The 16,169-nt window shown below is 44.0% G+C and overlaps 1 protein-coding gene and 1 long non-coding RNA gene across 3 annotated transcripts in view; one reads left to right on the top strand and one right to left on the bottom strand.

The window, feature by feature from the left end:
• Positions 1-10,006, bottom strand: part of PIAS1 (protein inhibitor of activated STAT 1) — a 50,179-nt gene extending 40,173 nt beyond the window's left edge. The window contains exon 1 of the mRNA XM_030457395.1: positions 9,948-10,006. Coding sequence (XP_030313255.1) covers positions 9,948-9,971 — 24 coding nt within the window. The 5' untranslated portion in view covers positions 9,972-10,006. The remainder of the gene's footprint in view (positions 1-9,947) is intronic.
• Positions 10,007-10,051: 45 nt separating this feature from the next.
• LOC115598851 lies at positions 10,052-14,072 on the top strand. 2 transcript variants are annotated; one of them, XR_003987973.1, is made up of 3 exons: positions 10,052-10,462; positions 11,578-11,694; positions 13,997-14,072. It is a non-coding gene; the product is annotated as an uncharacterized LOC115598851 (long non-coding RNA). The 2 variants fall into 2 exon arrangements; XR_003987974.1 differs by lacking the exon at positions 13,997-14,072 and adding an exon at positions 13,530-13,609.
• The last annotated feature ends 2,097 nt before the right edge of the window (positions 14,073-16,169 follow it).

The following is a 16,169-nucleotide window of genomic DNA, read 5'->3' as shown; positions in this document are numbered from 1 at the left end:
CCTTCACACTCCCTTCTGGAAGCTGTAGAAAACACCACCAGGCCAGATGGACCCTTGGTCTGAACACCATAACTCCTTCTCCATTTTTAAGATTGATTTATTTTTAGCCATTTCCTGAGCAACCCCAGTGACACTGTCAAGAACCTCTAATAAAAATTCAACTGAGAGAGTCAAATAAAACACCACCGAGGTAAAAAGTGGAAATGAACTGAACAAAAACCTGGGTGTACACCCTTTAGAAAAATAGCCTCTGAAATACTTGTAATTCAAACCAAGCAGAGTTCTGATAGTTGATTAAAAAAATTTGAAGCCCTGCCATCAAGTGGCCTCAGCAGATTCACTGAGGAGATCCTGCTAAATCAACACAGAACCCAGGAAAAGGAACAGCTTTGTTTCTGTAGCACTGCTGAAGTTTCTACATTTTTTTTTTTTTTCATTTTGGTGCAATGTATTTATAGGTTCACTAACAAGTCCATTGACAGCCTGAGCAGAGCTCTCTCCAACAGATTTTTCAATAAGCTGAAAATCTACACAAATACTTGGGACTGTTTCAAAGACTCTTATTTTGGACCAGGGAAACAAGATACAACATCTGCCCAAAAGTGAGATCATTTTGTCAAGGGAGTCTCAAGAAACAATATGAGGAATGAACACATCAGAAAACACTGTCTTCCACACAGCTTTTTACAACACACTCCTGGAGCTCAGATTACAGATTTTACCTGAACCAAACACATTATCCCTATTGTATTTGGCCTGTGCTATTTTTAAAAAAATAGAAGTAATAGTGAGCTGCACCTATGCTAAACTGCCAAGCAAAACTAGATTCACTGCTATTTCCATCTTGTATCTATTCTCCATGTTAACTATTTGGGGTTTTTTTAGTTGAAAAGCTGAACAAAATGGTTTTATTAAGCCCAGCCCCTGCTGCTCTACCAAGAGGGCAGGAGGAACATCTTGCTGAGGACTGGAAATGCAAGAAGTTTAAGCTCTGAATGGTTCTCACCCCACTGTCCCACTTTAAGGGATAAAAAATGTCTTGGTGTAGCTAGGCAGCAAAAATCAGCCCTCTGCTTTCACACTGACCAACCTGAGATGCTCCTCTCCAGAAGGAAGACAGACATTACCAGGAGGATAAAAAATGTCTTGGTGTGGCTGGGCAGCACAAACCAGCCCTCTGCTTTCACAGAGCCCAACCTGAGATGTTCTTCTCCAGAAGGAAGACAGACATTCCCAGGAGGAAGTTCTGGCACTGTCCCACAGGTAACAAAGCTCACACAGACTGCAGCCCTATGTGCAGACCACAGATATGCAGGAGGACCAAGATCTGACCAACAAAGTGGCTCTCAGGACTCCCAGCTATTCTGCAGAGATACCCAGAGCCACTTGTAACCCCAGAAGCAACCAGGGATAAATTATTTTGCTAAACTCCACCTTTTGGCTCAGCTGCCAAGCTCTTCCCCTTTGTGAACCTCAAGCACAGAGCAGCAGCATCAAGCAAATCCATGGTGAAGAGGGTCAGGTCCAACAGATTTCAGCTTTTAGGCACCAACAACACACCCTGAAAATGTTGCAGGTGACAGATCCTACAGCTGCTCAAAAAGGACTTCTGCAGGATGGAGAGGTAAAGCCCCAATCCTGGCCAACACCTGGAGTATGTGCCCAGTGGAAGAACCCCAGCAGCTTGAACACAAAATCTCACGTAGCTAAAGCTCTCTGTAGCTTTAATCTTTGCCATCTCTTTGGAAGAGAACTGTGGTTTGGTTTTGCTTTTTTTCCCTAGTGGAAACCTAGCTTAGAGAACCAGGCCTCTAATCTCAGCTCTGCCCCAAGATTACAATTTAGCTCCTGCCCAAGAGGAATTTCAGAGAAGGTTCATCCCAGCTGTTTGCACACTCGAGTGGCTGTGGCCACAACAGCCACATCTGCAGGAAGTGGAGACAGTGCTGCAACCAAGTCAGGAAACTGGAGCTCAGTTTTCTGACTGCTTTAGGTATTTAATGGGAGAGGGGGGAAAGAGGGGCAGACTTTTGGACAAAGACTTTTGTCAAAATGGACAACAATCCCATCTCCTCCTGATGAGGAGATGTTCACCTCTCCCCAGAAGGCTCACACCTCTAAAATCTGAGGTTTTGAAGCAACCTCCACCTTTCCCAGTGATACCAGTGGGCAGTCTCAGGAACTGCTTTTGCAAATTTCTGAGGATGTTCAAGACTTGGGAATATGTCTTTGCTAACAGAAATCCCTCAAGAACTACACCAATGGCATGGAATCATCTGCCCAAATCCCATTCCCAAACAAGCTGCTGGGATCTTCTTGTCCAAGACATGAGGTACAGCAAGATAATTTGGCAAGCGGCTGGGGGAGGCTCATCCAGCCTGGTGGCTTTGGAGTCACTTGATGGCAATCTCCCAACATGGAAAAAAGGGCATCAAAAAGCAGAGCCAGGATCTTCACTGAGGAACAAAAGGCACAAGATGAAATAAGAGGTTCAGGATGGATAATTTATTAATTTTTTTGAATGTTTTGAACATGAGAACAAGTAAGCAGTGAAAGAGGTTGTTGCAGTCTCTGTCCTTGGAGCTTTTAAAGACCAGAGTGGATGAAGTCCTGAGTAACCTGTTCTGACCTCATAGCTAATCCTGTTTGTAGGAGGTTGGACTGGAGATTTCCCACAGTTCCTTCCAACCAAGTTACCAACTAATTTATGGTCAGAATCGAGGGAGCAACTAGGTGTGAAACTGAGAAAACCACCCAGGAAAGCTAACAGGACAGTCTTACTGGCTCTGGGTTTGAAGAATTGAGCACAACTCATGGCATCTGGGCTGGAAATTGGGGAGAAGCCCTCAAGATCTACTATAAACATGCAAGGCATAAGGAAGAAAATATTTACAGAGGTGAAGAGATGCTTCACAGCTGAATAGTCTGGGAAAGGTGTTGGCTGTGTATCAGCCCCAAAGCAGGGTGGAGACTGAAACTCTCCCTTTCTTCCTCTCTCCTGCTGTTGGATGCACTTCTAGGATGGTAAGTGGCAACTGAGGGATCACCCACAACCCATGCAGCCCTGGCAGGAGCAGAGGAGGCAGAACTCACATGTTTATTAGCATGTATCTAGAAAGCTCATTACCATTTCCTAAACCAAAGAAGTTCACTACAGAGCCATCTTCAGTGCCAAAATGACCACCACTTGCCTTTCTGTCCTTCATGCTAGATAAACCCCAGCATACCCACAGTCTCGGCCTAGGACTCCATCTTCAGCAAGCAATGGCTTTAAAGGCTCCTTTTCCTCCTCCATTCATTATTATGCCACTTCCTATATAAATCTCTTGTATATCATCTCCTATAGACATAAAGGTCAAGCTCAGCTCGACCTCAGGTCTCACTGTATACCAGCTTTTCAGGTCTTTGTTTCCCATATTCTAGACAAGCCCCAGAGTGCCCACCTTCTGCTAATTCCCACTCTCCCCTGGTCTTGGAGTACAACTCCTGCTTCCAGAGCCCTCTGGCATCCCTCCAGCGTATGCTAAAAGGAGAGAACATAACAGCAGAGACATGGCAGCACATCCATAGCCATCCCTAATCCCAACATGAGAATAAGATTAAGCAAATTGCTGACAAACTCCTGGATCAATACAGCTTCAGCAGACACAGGAGTATCAGCAAAAGTGTAAGAGAAATGACAACAGAAAGGGCTGTAGCACAGCAATAATATCATGTTATCCATTTTCATTTGGTTCTGGTTGATCCTGAGAATTTGGAAGCTCTGAACGAGGCTTCCAAACTAGTTGGAAATCCAAACAAACCAGTATTTCCCATCCCATGCATCTTCAACTCCATATATTCTCATTTGCCAAGATTTATAACATTGTTCACTTTTTGCTGTAGCCCCAAAGCTTCTAATTAACTTTGAAATGGCCACATTTTATGGCAGCAACTAGTTCAAAATGGCTTTAATAGCACTGAGTAAAATTACAGATGTAAGCACCCTTTTGCGAGCTGCTGGAGCTCCTTTCTTCTCCTAACCTCCCCCTTTCCTTTAACTAGCAAAACACTCTGCTTTTAAGAAAGGCATTTATTTTCCTGAACAGACTACCACTGAAGCTACTGCATGCAATTTTTGCACCATAAAAGCCAATCATCTTATTTTAAAAAAAGCCCAGACCAACACATCTACCATTTATTGGTCTGCACAGAGCTGGAATAGTGACAGAGCAATGAGATAGTCAATACCTGAGCTTGAGCAAGAGGATTCAAAAATCCAGCTGCCCAAGCATCTGTCACAGCAATCACCTGAATAATACTTTTCCCCTTTTTTCCTCCCCTCAAGAAGACAACAAACATTTCTCTGTAGTTCCTGAAAGCACATTTGGGTGTTCAAAGTTTCTGCTTGCAGGGGACAGCAGAAGCTGCAAAAGAACCACAATATACAGTTTTTAAAGTCAAAACCATATTTGCATCCCTCACTGAAATCGTGGCTTTCAGAAGGTTTTCCCTGCTTTTTATGGAAAGTGATAAAGCAGAATCTTCCATGAAATGTGTGCCTGTACAATCTTTCACCAAAGCAAAAGGTTCTGATGCAGCAGAAGGTACACAGACATTTCTGAGACAACTTTAGTAGGCAGAATTCTGGAGCCAAAGGGTCAGACCCCAATATCATCATGGAAGACTAAAGTTGCATGAGATCAAATCCATTTCCCAGCCACAAATCCTCTGGGAAAGGGGATCCCAAGGCCCCACAAAGTAACCCTTTCAAAAGGTTGATTCACAGCAAGAAAGGGACCAGTACTTCAAATTCCATTCTTTCAGCAGAAAGCAATGAACCCCCCAGTGATGGAGCCCACCAGCCACCTAACTCCAAACTGAAGCATTCCTGCAGCCATCAAGGATTACAAGAGATGCTTCAGAGAAAGGCAGCAGTGAGGCACTAGAGGATTGGAGAGGGCTGGGGGTGTCACAGGACAATTATGGGGAGCACTTGAGTCTCAAGTGTTTGGAAGTTCTGTTTTGTTTTCCACTGTAACAGCACTAAAGAGAAAACTGATCAGATGTTGACTTCTGTAAGAAGAGATGATAGGAGCCAAAATCCTCCGTGCCAAACACATTCATGACAAGACTGCACTTATCTCTGTGCTTTATGTGAATGCAGGGCAGAATATAAAAGATAGGAGTCATCTACATCCCTATAAATAACTTCAGGATCTGAAGATTCAGGAAGGAGCTGCCTACCCCCAGTTTCATGGGATGCTTTTAAATTCTTGGCTTGTGGAGCTGATCCATAAACATTCTTACCAATGGCCAAGCAGTCCTGAGCCCTTCCCCTCCCCAGGGTAACATTTTTATTCTCAGGGAATAAAGCTAAAAAAGATGTATCTACTACCTGCTTCTAAGCCTTTTAACTGCAATTTCTAAGTACCTTTATAATGAAAAGATAAATTAACTGTAAATCCATCAAAAATAACTATGAACTACTGGTTCTTGTACCTCCCTTCCCTCTCACGAGTGGCCATGAATAAGAATTTCCCTTGCACAGGTCTAAAATGCTTCCAGGACAGTCCCTTATATTTGTGAGGGGTTGATATTAGAAGTGTGCTGACATTCTGTTTACATGTACACACCTGCAATCTGGTTTTTATTGGCAATAAAGTGTGGCAAAGTGGAGCTTTGACAGCTGAGCAGTGATGCACAGCTGCCAATTTTATTCATGGAGAGCTGCAGCTCCAGGCTTGATGGCCAAAAGCTCAAGAAAAGATACCTTAAACCAGAATATATTTAACTATACAATAATGCCATACACCAAATTACAGGCGTGAGAATAACGTAAGCCACAGACTCAGATAACAATGAAAAGTGGATTATATTGACTTTAATCACAGAAACATGCAACCCTAGCAACTTCTGAAAGGATTAAGCAAAAATAGCTGGTAATACAGAAGAGTCAAATTCTAATTGAACACTGCAATAGGTAGCTTATGCTTATTAGCACTGACAATGCAATTTAGCACAACTGCATTCCCATCCCAGAGATCCATTTGTCACTATTATCACCACCACCTGAAAGCCAGGCTCCTAGCCTCTCCCCCTGAAAAAAAAAAAACCCACTGCCCTGGATTGAGGGGAGGGGTATTTCCCAACTGCATCTTTTTAAATGGTTTGTTTTCAACACCATTGTGAGGAAACGCTATGATGAATTTTCATTGAAACTCTTGGCTCACTTTTTTTAAAGTATAAATTGTGTCTAACAAGAAACACACCAGGGATCTCTTCAATCCCCAAAGGCACTTTCTTAAAAGGAGAGAGAACAAAGGAGAAAACCTCCCAGCATGTGCTTTCCAAACCAGCTTCTTAGGACAGTATCAAGAATGACAATACTAGAACATAAGCTTTTCTTTTTCACTCTTTGATCCATGTATAATTGAATTGATTATTGCAAACTGTGTAATGATTTCCAAAAGACTTGAGTGGAAGGCAAAGATCACAACAATCTAATAACCAATTTAAAGAGATGTAAGAAATATTGAAGGAAAGATTTAATCACTCAAGTATACTCCTTCCAATTAGAAAGAGCTTTAAATAGCTTACCTTCAGATAAATGAGAGTCTGTGTGCAATTATACAGGGATAGTAATTAAGATCAGGAAAATTCACATATGCCTCAGCCTATGGAGGGAGGCAGGTATTCCACAGAAGAACAGACTTTTCAGTCACCTTGTTGTGGAAATGAAAACATCCTGCTTCAATTTATCCAAATCTTCCCAAGAATTCAGGAACAAGTCTGCAGAGTATGTTGGATCTGATCTGATCTTTCTCTTTCCAACAGGACAAACGTTCACGAATGGAGCAAGAGACTGAAATACCTCTGATTGTGGTAAAAAAACCACATTATAGAAAAAGCTGTTGAATTACTGAGAACTTTGTTGAAAATTACAGCAAGTAAGAATGACCACTGGTTTTCTGGTGCAACCAAAATCTTTAATTTGACTGTGTATGGATGGCAATACCACCCCTCATATCACAGTTCCACGTGTGTACATTACCCCCGTGGTTCTTGACATAGGAAGGCAAAAAAGTTTTAGGAACTTGACTTAAGTTTTGCTGAGGCACTTTATCTGGCAAGGCAAGTGAGTTACTGCACAGCTATTACATTTGATTTTTAGTCTTAAAGGCCACAAAAAATGAAACTAATACCACTTGCTAATTAATCAGGAGAAAACTGTAAAGACTTCACCTAAGAAAATTAAAATAATGAAAAGAATTCACTGGTCATTCTTCAAAGAGCAGTCTTAATCACAAACCCTCCCTCAGTTATATTTCCTTTTGACTTTAAAAAAGAAAGACTTTAAAAACACATTTCTGGGGATGTCCTCCTGCTTTAAAATGCACCCAATTATGATACAAAAGCTTTCCACTAGCCACATTTTTCCAAGGAGCACTCACATCATCTGGTACCTAATAACTGAGCTGTGCTACTTTTGGAAAACCAGTAAGTGACAGCTACAACTCTAAGCAGGAATTTTATACCCTCTTGTTTTCCCCCTCTCCTTCTTGACAGAGGGGACACACCCACACACCTCCTTTTCTTTGTACAGTCCAGAAAAACTTACTGACATCTTCAAAGTCTGAATTTATGAAGTAACTATTTTCTTATGTAAACTACCAAGCCTCCAGAGCTACCAAAAAAAAAAAAACCCCAAAAAACCCAAAACCACCCAACAACTTTTCATAGAAGGCAGTGCTGCCATCCTACAGCTTGCAAGTACCACTACATATACTGAACAAAGTGAAATTGAAAATAAACTACTCAGTTTGACATTTACACTTCAGATCCCTGAGGTAGCAAACAGTACTTAAAAAAAAAGAAAAAAAAATGCTTGGCAATTTCTCTCTACTGGTTCTCAAGCAGGTTACAGAAAGGGAACAATAAAGAAGTCCAGGATGACAAGCAGACAGAAATATAGGGGGGAAAAGAAAAAAATCTGTGAAAGCTCCACCTGTAAAGTTGCAGGGAAAGAGAAAAGGAGAAGCCTCTTTCATGATGCTCCCAAAGACACAGAGCACCCAAGGTGTGTGTACCCAGCACCCTGAGGCTCTGCCAGGGACAAGAGAAGAGGCTTCAGGCTACAGAGCTCTTAAGATCAAGAAATCAACTCGATTTTCACACTAAAATCATGCCTTTTAGCACTGTCCTCAAGCACCATCCTAACATACATTAGGGGAAAAAAAAAAAAAAAAAAAAAAAAAAAAAAAAAAAAAAAAAAAAAAAAACACCTCACTTTATTCCCTAGCTCTTGCCTCTTTTCACTCCATAGGAGAAAGTTTTGTTTATAAAGGTGTCACTGCTACTGTGCACCAAAAATGTTGGGGTCAGATACCAAAACACACGACTCCATTTGGCAGCCAAGATTAAGAGAAGTTTCACATTGTCATCACATCTTGACCTCTTATCTCCATGTGTTGGGAGTCACAATTTGAGGAAAAAAAAAGAGGAAAAAAAAAAAAAAAAAAGGCTGGGGGACAACACAGCTTAAGCAATATGCTCTCTAAAATACTCAGAAAAAACCCCAAAACACAGGGGTATTTAAACAAGGATTTATTTATCCTGACCTGGCAGACAGAGACCCCAAAAAGTTGGAAGACACAGAAGACTTCCTACTTCTTAACATCCTGACAGCTCCTGAAGCAGCTAAAAAAGAACGTGCAAGAAACCTTTGATGCACAGCAAAGCAAGCCCTCCTGAAAACCTAGAGAAAGAAGGTATTTCCCTAATTATTTTCTTGCTTTACATGTTCTGTAGTTTACATTACACATGTAATACACTTCTGATGCGTGGCTTTCACTGTATTAACTTCAGAGCCCGAGTCAGAAGCTCTCCTGATGAATAATGACCCTATGACAACCCCAATGAACTTCTCCAACTTTTAAACACAGCCCCGGGTGTGCAGGGCAGAGCTCACCCCCTGGCCAAAGGGTCTGAAAAGTTTTTGAGGGTCTTTTTTGCTGGATTTTGGGGTGGGTTGTGGGGTTTTTTTGGTGCACAGCATAGCTAACCCAACCCTCCCCAACCATTCCACCGCTACCACCCCTCAAAATACCTGCTGGGACGAGCTCAAGAGTCGCTCCCTCTCCTCCATCCCGGGCACAGAACCCCAAGAACCCCCCCGCAGCCCAGCGGGACCCCCGCCCGGCCCCGCTTCCCCCATCGGGGGAGCCGTCACTCCGCTCCCAGGCGCTTCACGACCCCCGTTTTCCACGCGTTTCTCGGGGTGACAGGGACACCCGCAACCTTAACAGCGGGGAACTCTTCACCACCTCCCCCTGACGCCCTCTCTTCCCCGGGATGGGAGCGGGGCGGACGCTTCCCCCCCCTCACCCGCCCCAGCACCGGGAGGCGAGGGCGCTCGTTAGGAACCGTCCGCCTGTCAACGGCGGGCACAGCCGCTCCTCAGGGCTCCCTTCCCGCCCGGTAAAGGCTGACAGAGTCCCCTGGAAACTTTGCAGGGAGCCCGGGGAAGCCTCCTCTTCCCCCTCAACCTCCCGGGGGTGCTCAAAGCCGCACTGCCCAGCGCCGGGAACTCCCGGGGGCTCCCCCGGCCGCCGCCCTCACCCCCACGACGGCCCGGCCCGAGCCCCACGACCGCCCCCTCCTCCAGCCCCGAACGAAGCTTTCCCTTCCCTTCTCTCCCCCGTTGCCTGCCCCCCAGGCCCGGCGGGGAGAGCGTTCTGAGGAAAGGCGAGGGGAGGACAGCTCCGCTCCCCGCCCCGCTCCGTCCCCCTCAGCCCCCGCTGCCGGCGGGGCTCCGCCGCAGCCACTTGAGGCGAAACAACGCTTCGAAGCGCTTCGCAGCGCCGGCAGCGACTCGGCTCGTCCCCGACGCCGGAAAAAGCAAAGCCCCGGCGGCCCGGAGCGCGGCAGCTCGGGGTATCGCGAAGGGAATTGAAGCTGCGCTTTACCTTTAGTTCCGCACTGTCCGCCATCTTGCAACTCCGGGCGCAGGCGCAGTGAACCCCGCCGGGACACCGCCCCCCCCACCCCCCCGCTCCCTTCCACCGCCCCCTCCCTCGGCCGGGACGCAGCGCGCAGCGTTTGAATCGCGGCGCCATTTTGTCCCTTCCCTACGCACCTCCCGGCTGGGGGGCTCCGGCGGGGAACTGCCCGCAAGATTCTTCCCGAGGGATACGGGGAGCTTGGAGCCTTCAGCGGGGACTCTGAGGATCTCCCTGAGGGGCAGCGTGTCTCCGCCGACTCGCTTGGAAAGTTTTTTTTCCCTTCTCTCTCCTGCCCCCCCCCCCCCCCCCCCCCATGACAGAGCGGCCCCATCGGCGCTGCCTTCCCACCGCGGGCTCCGTGAGGGGAACGGGGCAGCGCTCTCGGCAAGGTCGTTGCTCCCCGGTTCTCCTCAGCCCAGCCAGGCTACAGCCCCCGGGGATCTGTGGGTCCTCTGGAATGGGATCACCCGAGGGAAGAGGTGGATACGCATTCCTGGAGTTGATTAAAATTGGAATCTGCAGCTCTGCTTCCTGCTACTGAATCCGTAGCTCGGGACTAAGGCTGGGGTCCCCTCAGGGTTCTCCGCTGCCCCTCGGTTGGGATCGCCGGGGCTGGGGCGATCCTCCGGGTTCCCGAGTTATGAAGGAAGCGGGGAATGATTTAAAGTTTTATTTCCCTGAGCTGCTGTAGAGAAAGCACAAGGAATCGGGGTGAGCTCACCCAGCTTCTCTTCGTAATGACTCTTTTGAGGAGGGCCTGCAGAACCAAAGCAGAGCTTTTTCAACCCAAACTTGCCCAGGTCATAACAATATTTGAGTAAAATTGAGTGGGTTCTTGCAACAGATAACGCAGAGGTGAGAAATACATAGCAAAAATGCTACCTAGCAAGGTGACTGCTTCAGCTGTGAACTTGATCAGCTTAAATAATAGAATTTAAGTCACAGACCTTGGCTTTAAATAATAGAATTTAAAGTCACAGACCTTGGCTTGGTGCTTCCTTTTACCTGGGTGTCTCTATAATTGCCCTGACACTTTCTCCACTTCGGTGCACGGGATGGAAAAACATTGCAGAACATGGCCAAGACTGTACATCACTTGAAGAGAGAGACAGGATTTGCTATTTTTTTCCATAGCTGCTGCAAAATTCATCATCATACATTTGGAAAGCACTTCTACTATCCACATTGCAAGACCCAAAAAAAAAAAAAAAAGGAAAAAGCATTAATGTCTCCATTTTACAGATGAAAGAGAGCGTGCTTGAGGCCACATAGGGAATCAGCAGTAAAGAGATTACCACTCGATTATTACTGAATTATAATTTATGTTTCCCATATGGCCTGAATAGTTGGCCCACGATTTAAAATTAGGTAGTTTGCATTGAGGGAAGAATGTCATAGTGGCCTCTTTTCCAGCAAGTAGCTTCTTGATACCATTCTGTTCATTGGGACAGATAGGAAAGGAAAAAAGAAACCCACAACTCTTTCCAAGCATTTTATTTCAAGACTTTTCCCCCAGCTTGGTCTCAAGACCAGGTTGACAGAAAATCCAGGTGCACGTTTTGTCTCCTTGCTAATATCCCTCTTTCTTCCCCAGGTCCTGGATAAATCCCATCTCTGATAGAGCTATGCCAAGTATCCACTCTTCTCCTTGACTTTTCCATAATCAACTGAAGCATTTGGAATATGAGGAGCAATTAGAAGAAGCTGATAAGTAATACTCCCATACTCTGGCTTAATTCTGGGTGTAATGAAGACTTATCATAGTGTCTGAAACTGATTTGGGGAGGGGGCAGGGTGCTAGGCAAGATAGCTAAAAAAAAAAATAATAAAAGTCAGATGACTCCCCACTACACCCACATGTACCATAATTAGCTGATCTATTTCAGTGGTCTGAACCAGCCCAGTTTAGAATACTTCATTTTGAAGGATTAAATATGTTTAATAATCATGATCTAATATGTTCTATGACTTTGTCTCTGGCTTAAAGAGTTTGGCAAGAAGATCTATAACTGTATGAAGAAATTAAATTTTTTTATTGCTTTATTTTTCCCTGAAAGGTTTGCTGCACAGCAAAGTTTTTTCCTCTGCTTCTTCACTTCCTACCAAATTCAGTGGGATGTGGACATGTGCTTAAGTGCTCTGCTAAATCATGGCATAACACTATCAAACCTGACACATGGCCATAAACCACAGTGTCCTCTTTCCAAACTTGCTTTAAATAAAACAGGCTGAGAATGTCTTCAGATATGCTAAAATAAGCAAAGGAACAAAGAGGGTGCATATTCAGTTCAAAATGCTTCACTCTAAATAAGTATTTTTGCAGACAAAGCTAGTTCAGGCCTTTTATTTTTCAGTTTGGACCTCTGATAGTCATTTATTTTTTCATGCAATATATCCTTCAGTATGAAGAAGGAACTTAACATGAAAAGCAATCTGTGCTTCTATTTTTAGGCAATTATTTACATGTCATTTTGCTCCTCTCCACTCTTGAGGCTTGGATGGTGGGTTCTTGGCCAAGCAAAGACTTTGTCAACACACAGGAATTTTCAGAGGTGCTCTGGGTTGCTGCAGCTCTGCCAGTGATGCCAACAGCCCCCATTCCTTTTGAAATGGGTATCCCCATCAAAGACTGCAACTAAATTCACATCCAGGTGTAACAGGGTAGAAAATAGTTAAATAAAATGTTATATTTCCATCATCTGGCCCAAAGCAAGGGCAGTGAAGAAAGGGAGAGTGCTGCCTGTGTGAGAATTTTCAGAGGAGGAGTTAATCACCTAAAATTCTACACAAGGGAAAGATGCTGGACCACTTTGCTGGTGTCATCTCTTCTCTATCCTCAGATCTCCTGGTGTAACACTGTTATGACAATATGGAAAGCATATGCTAATGAGTTACTATAATCTTTAATTACAAATGCAGCGTTGCAGCATGACACATCCCAGCTCCCTGGGCGTCTTTCCTGTTTTTGCAGTTCCTGAACACCACCTTGCCTTGGTGCTGGGAACACAGGAGGGCAACTCCCACCTTACCACAACCAGACCAACCCTTTCCCTAGCACAATTTCTATGATTCTGTTACAATTTTAATTGCCCCCCCACCCTCTGATATTTGGAATGCTTTGGAGATTGTATTCCCTGCTTGGAATATTCCCAGTCAAGCTCTGCTCCCTCTGTACTTTCCTGCTACACAAAGCCTTGCAGCTGCAAGACAATAGTCACAGGCACAACAATTAGCCCATTCTTTAAAACTATTTGCTTAGCCTTTTCTGCTCCAGTATCAAGGGATGATATGTGCTTGCTCCTAGCACTCCACAAAAAGTTCTTAAGGCCTCCATAATTAAGCTGTGGTCTCATAATTAAGCTTTCTGCCCAGTGCCTTGCAGGTTTAGCACCCTGAGATCACAAGAGCAGGGAAGGAAAAGTGCCAGGATCACCTCCAAACCAGTCAGGGAGGTTGGTATATGTATACACCAAAACTATACATATTATGTCATATAGATGATATAAATGATGCAAAATGCCCTAATAAAGCTTCGTTTCCTTTCAGACATGATGACAGCAATCTCAACAGCAAAACTTCTTAACACCAGAGGAGTTTTATGTCATAGGGAACTGCTTTCTGTCTTGAAATGAAGTATAATTTTTATGAACCATCCAAGCACCCTACTGGCCTTGCAGCCAGTTTCACTTAACTACAATTACTTAAAAATTAACTAAATTAAATCGACTAAAATAAACTTCTGTAGCTTTTACCCCCAGAAAGCTGCTGCTGTTAAATGGATCTGTGAGCACCTTCATTCACATTTCTCAGGGCTTTGATTTGAGTTGTACCTTTTTCTTAAATTAAAGCTAGAAAAGTTTTTCTTCTGAGAAAAAAAAAAAAAAGGTCATTCCTGAGATATTCATCTCCACTTGTAAAACAATTTCCTTTGGCTCAGTCAAATCCAGGTTTTTTGGTCAACAGAATTCCACTTCACTGAATCACAATTAATTTTATATTTTTTTTGTCACTAGCATCCCTTTTCATAACGTGTGGATGCAGTGCAAGAAAAAAGTATTAAAAGCAACTGCAAGAGGTGACCACCAAGCCATAATCAGCTGTGGAGTTCCTGGGGCTCTGCCAGAGCCAGGCAAGACCTGAAGCACCAGATGCTGCTCAACAACTACCCAAACACCAGGGCAGAAACCTACAGAAAACTCCATCTATTTCCAAAAAATCTTCAGAGAGGTGAGACAGACTCTTCATCAAGCTGGACAGACTCACAGCCTCACCAAAAACAGGTTTTAACCAAGACAAACCCTTTCATTCCAATTAACAGGGATTTTATGCAAGGCTACAAGGCCCCAGTGCTTGAGTTTCTTTCTACAGATTTTAAGTTTTTAAAGAATTCCTCTAAGCAAAGCTCTGTTACAAACACCCACTGGCTGCTAAATTTTCCAGAACTTGGATTGGGAGTAAATCCTCATTATGATGTGGTGTGTCCCTCTCTCCCTCCCCTCTCACAGCACCTATAAAATATTGACATTTTCACACATTCTTAATTTAAAACTATTTTGTGAGGCATCAATCACCTACAGTGAGACCTGCAACAATCTGAGTCCCTTTCCTCCTCCCTTTCCTCCCATTTCCCTTACAGACCCCACATCCAAGTAATTTAGACAACACAGGGGTAGATAATTTCACCCAAAATGAGCTCCCATCTCACCTGAAGTGGTTCAGGGTAGGGAAGGACAAAATGCTGAATAAAACACCAGCAGTTAGGCTGGCACAAAATGCTCACATCTTTATTTTTTTACCTAATCCCTGTTTCTAAAGAATCACTTCGACCATGGGAAGGCTGTAAATAAAGCTGAGTTGCAGTAGCAAGCAGAGTTCATTTCAGATGGCTCATGTGAAAACAGCAGAGCTAATTATACCGTAGTAATTACCTGAAAATTATATGTATGTTGTTTTTCCACCAGTCGATAATGCTATTTTTGAACTTTGCATTGTTCTCATGGATTGCTGGAGTCACACTGTCTCTGAATGCTCTTCTCCTCTCATCATTAACTTAACCTCTGGTTTGGGGAGAGCCTTTTAGGAGAAGTTTCAGCTGCAGCATGTGCTGTTTAGCTCAGATCTTTTCCAGCTCACTTGCACTCTCCACCACAATAATCCTCACCTGTGGAGCACTTGTTTCCATTTTCAGAGCCTTTTGAGGATGGGTTGTAAGATTCTGAGGACAGGACCCTAAAAGAGCATCCAATTAAGGTTGAAGATTGAAAATTCACCCTCAGCCACTCAGTACCACAAATAGCTGGGATAAATTCTATAAATTCTGATTCTGAAGAGGTTTATAACCTCTCCTGGGTGTGGCATGCTATCATTGTCTCTTTTTTGTTTTTGTTTGTTTGAAGGGCAACCAGTAAAAGCACCTGATGAAGGCAGGCAAGTGCCAGGCAGGTGAGTGTCACACCCCACTCCCAAGAAGGGAATGCTGTCTAGCAGCAAGAATGGGAGTTCAGGATTTTTTTTGGACCAGCCCCAAGTAGCCTCTTGCCATATTACCCTATTTTGACCAAATTGTGGAGTAAAATGCACTCAGATTGACTCCTTTGTGAAACAGGGGTGATAATAACAGGTATCTGCCTGGACTGTTGAGAGGAAATTAATTGACATTTGGAAAGTGCTTTCAGAATTCTTGGATGAAAGATGATGGAGCTGGAATGCTGGCAACATTAAAATAAGTTGGGAATAATCTTCATATTTATTGTGTAGAGTGCTTTCATCTTCAAAGCTCTTTACTAACATCAATGAATTAACAAAGAAAATATTAATGAAGATCATACTTAGCCATAAAATTACTCTCCCCAAACATACATAAATAGATCTGTCTCCAGTAAAAATATTATTAAAAGAAAGCCTAAGCATCAACTCCAGTATCATGCCCTAAATCCCTAGTGGTGCTGTCCAGAGCAAACCTACTTTGAGCTATGAATTATTAGTTTAGAGTTTTAATGAGGATAATTGGCCCCTAATCCAGCAGCACTGAAGTCACAGGGAGCACATCAAGTGCCAGGGGTGAAAAAAATCAAGAGAGCAATGGAAGAAGGAAGAAGCTTGGTTAGAAAACAACTGTGCCAGGCTGCAGCAAGCAGGAGAGGACGTTTCTCTCTGCAGGAGGCCATGGTGTGTAAGTACAGTTTG

Source organism: Calypte anna, chromosome 10 (genome assembly GCF_003957555.1).
Source record: "Calypte anna isolate BGI_N300 chromosome 10, bCalAnn1_v1.p, whole genome shotgun sequence".
NCBI lineage: Eukaryota > Metazoa > Chordata > Aves > Apodiformes > Trochilidae > Calypte > Calypte anna.
Note: the sequence above shows the minus strand (reverse complement) of the source record. Positions and strands in the feature narration are given on the sequence as shown.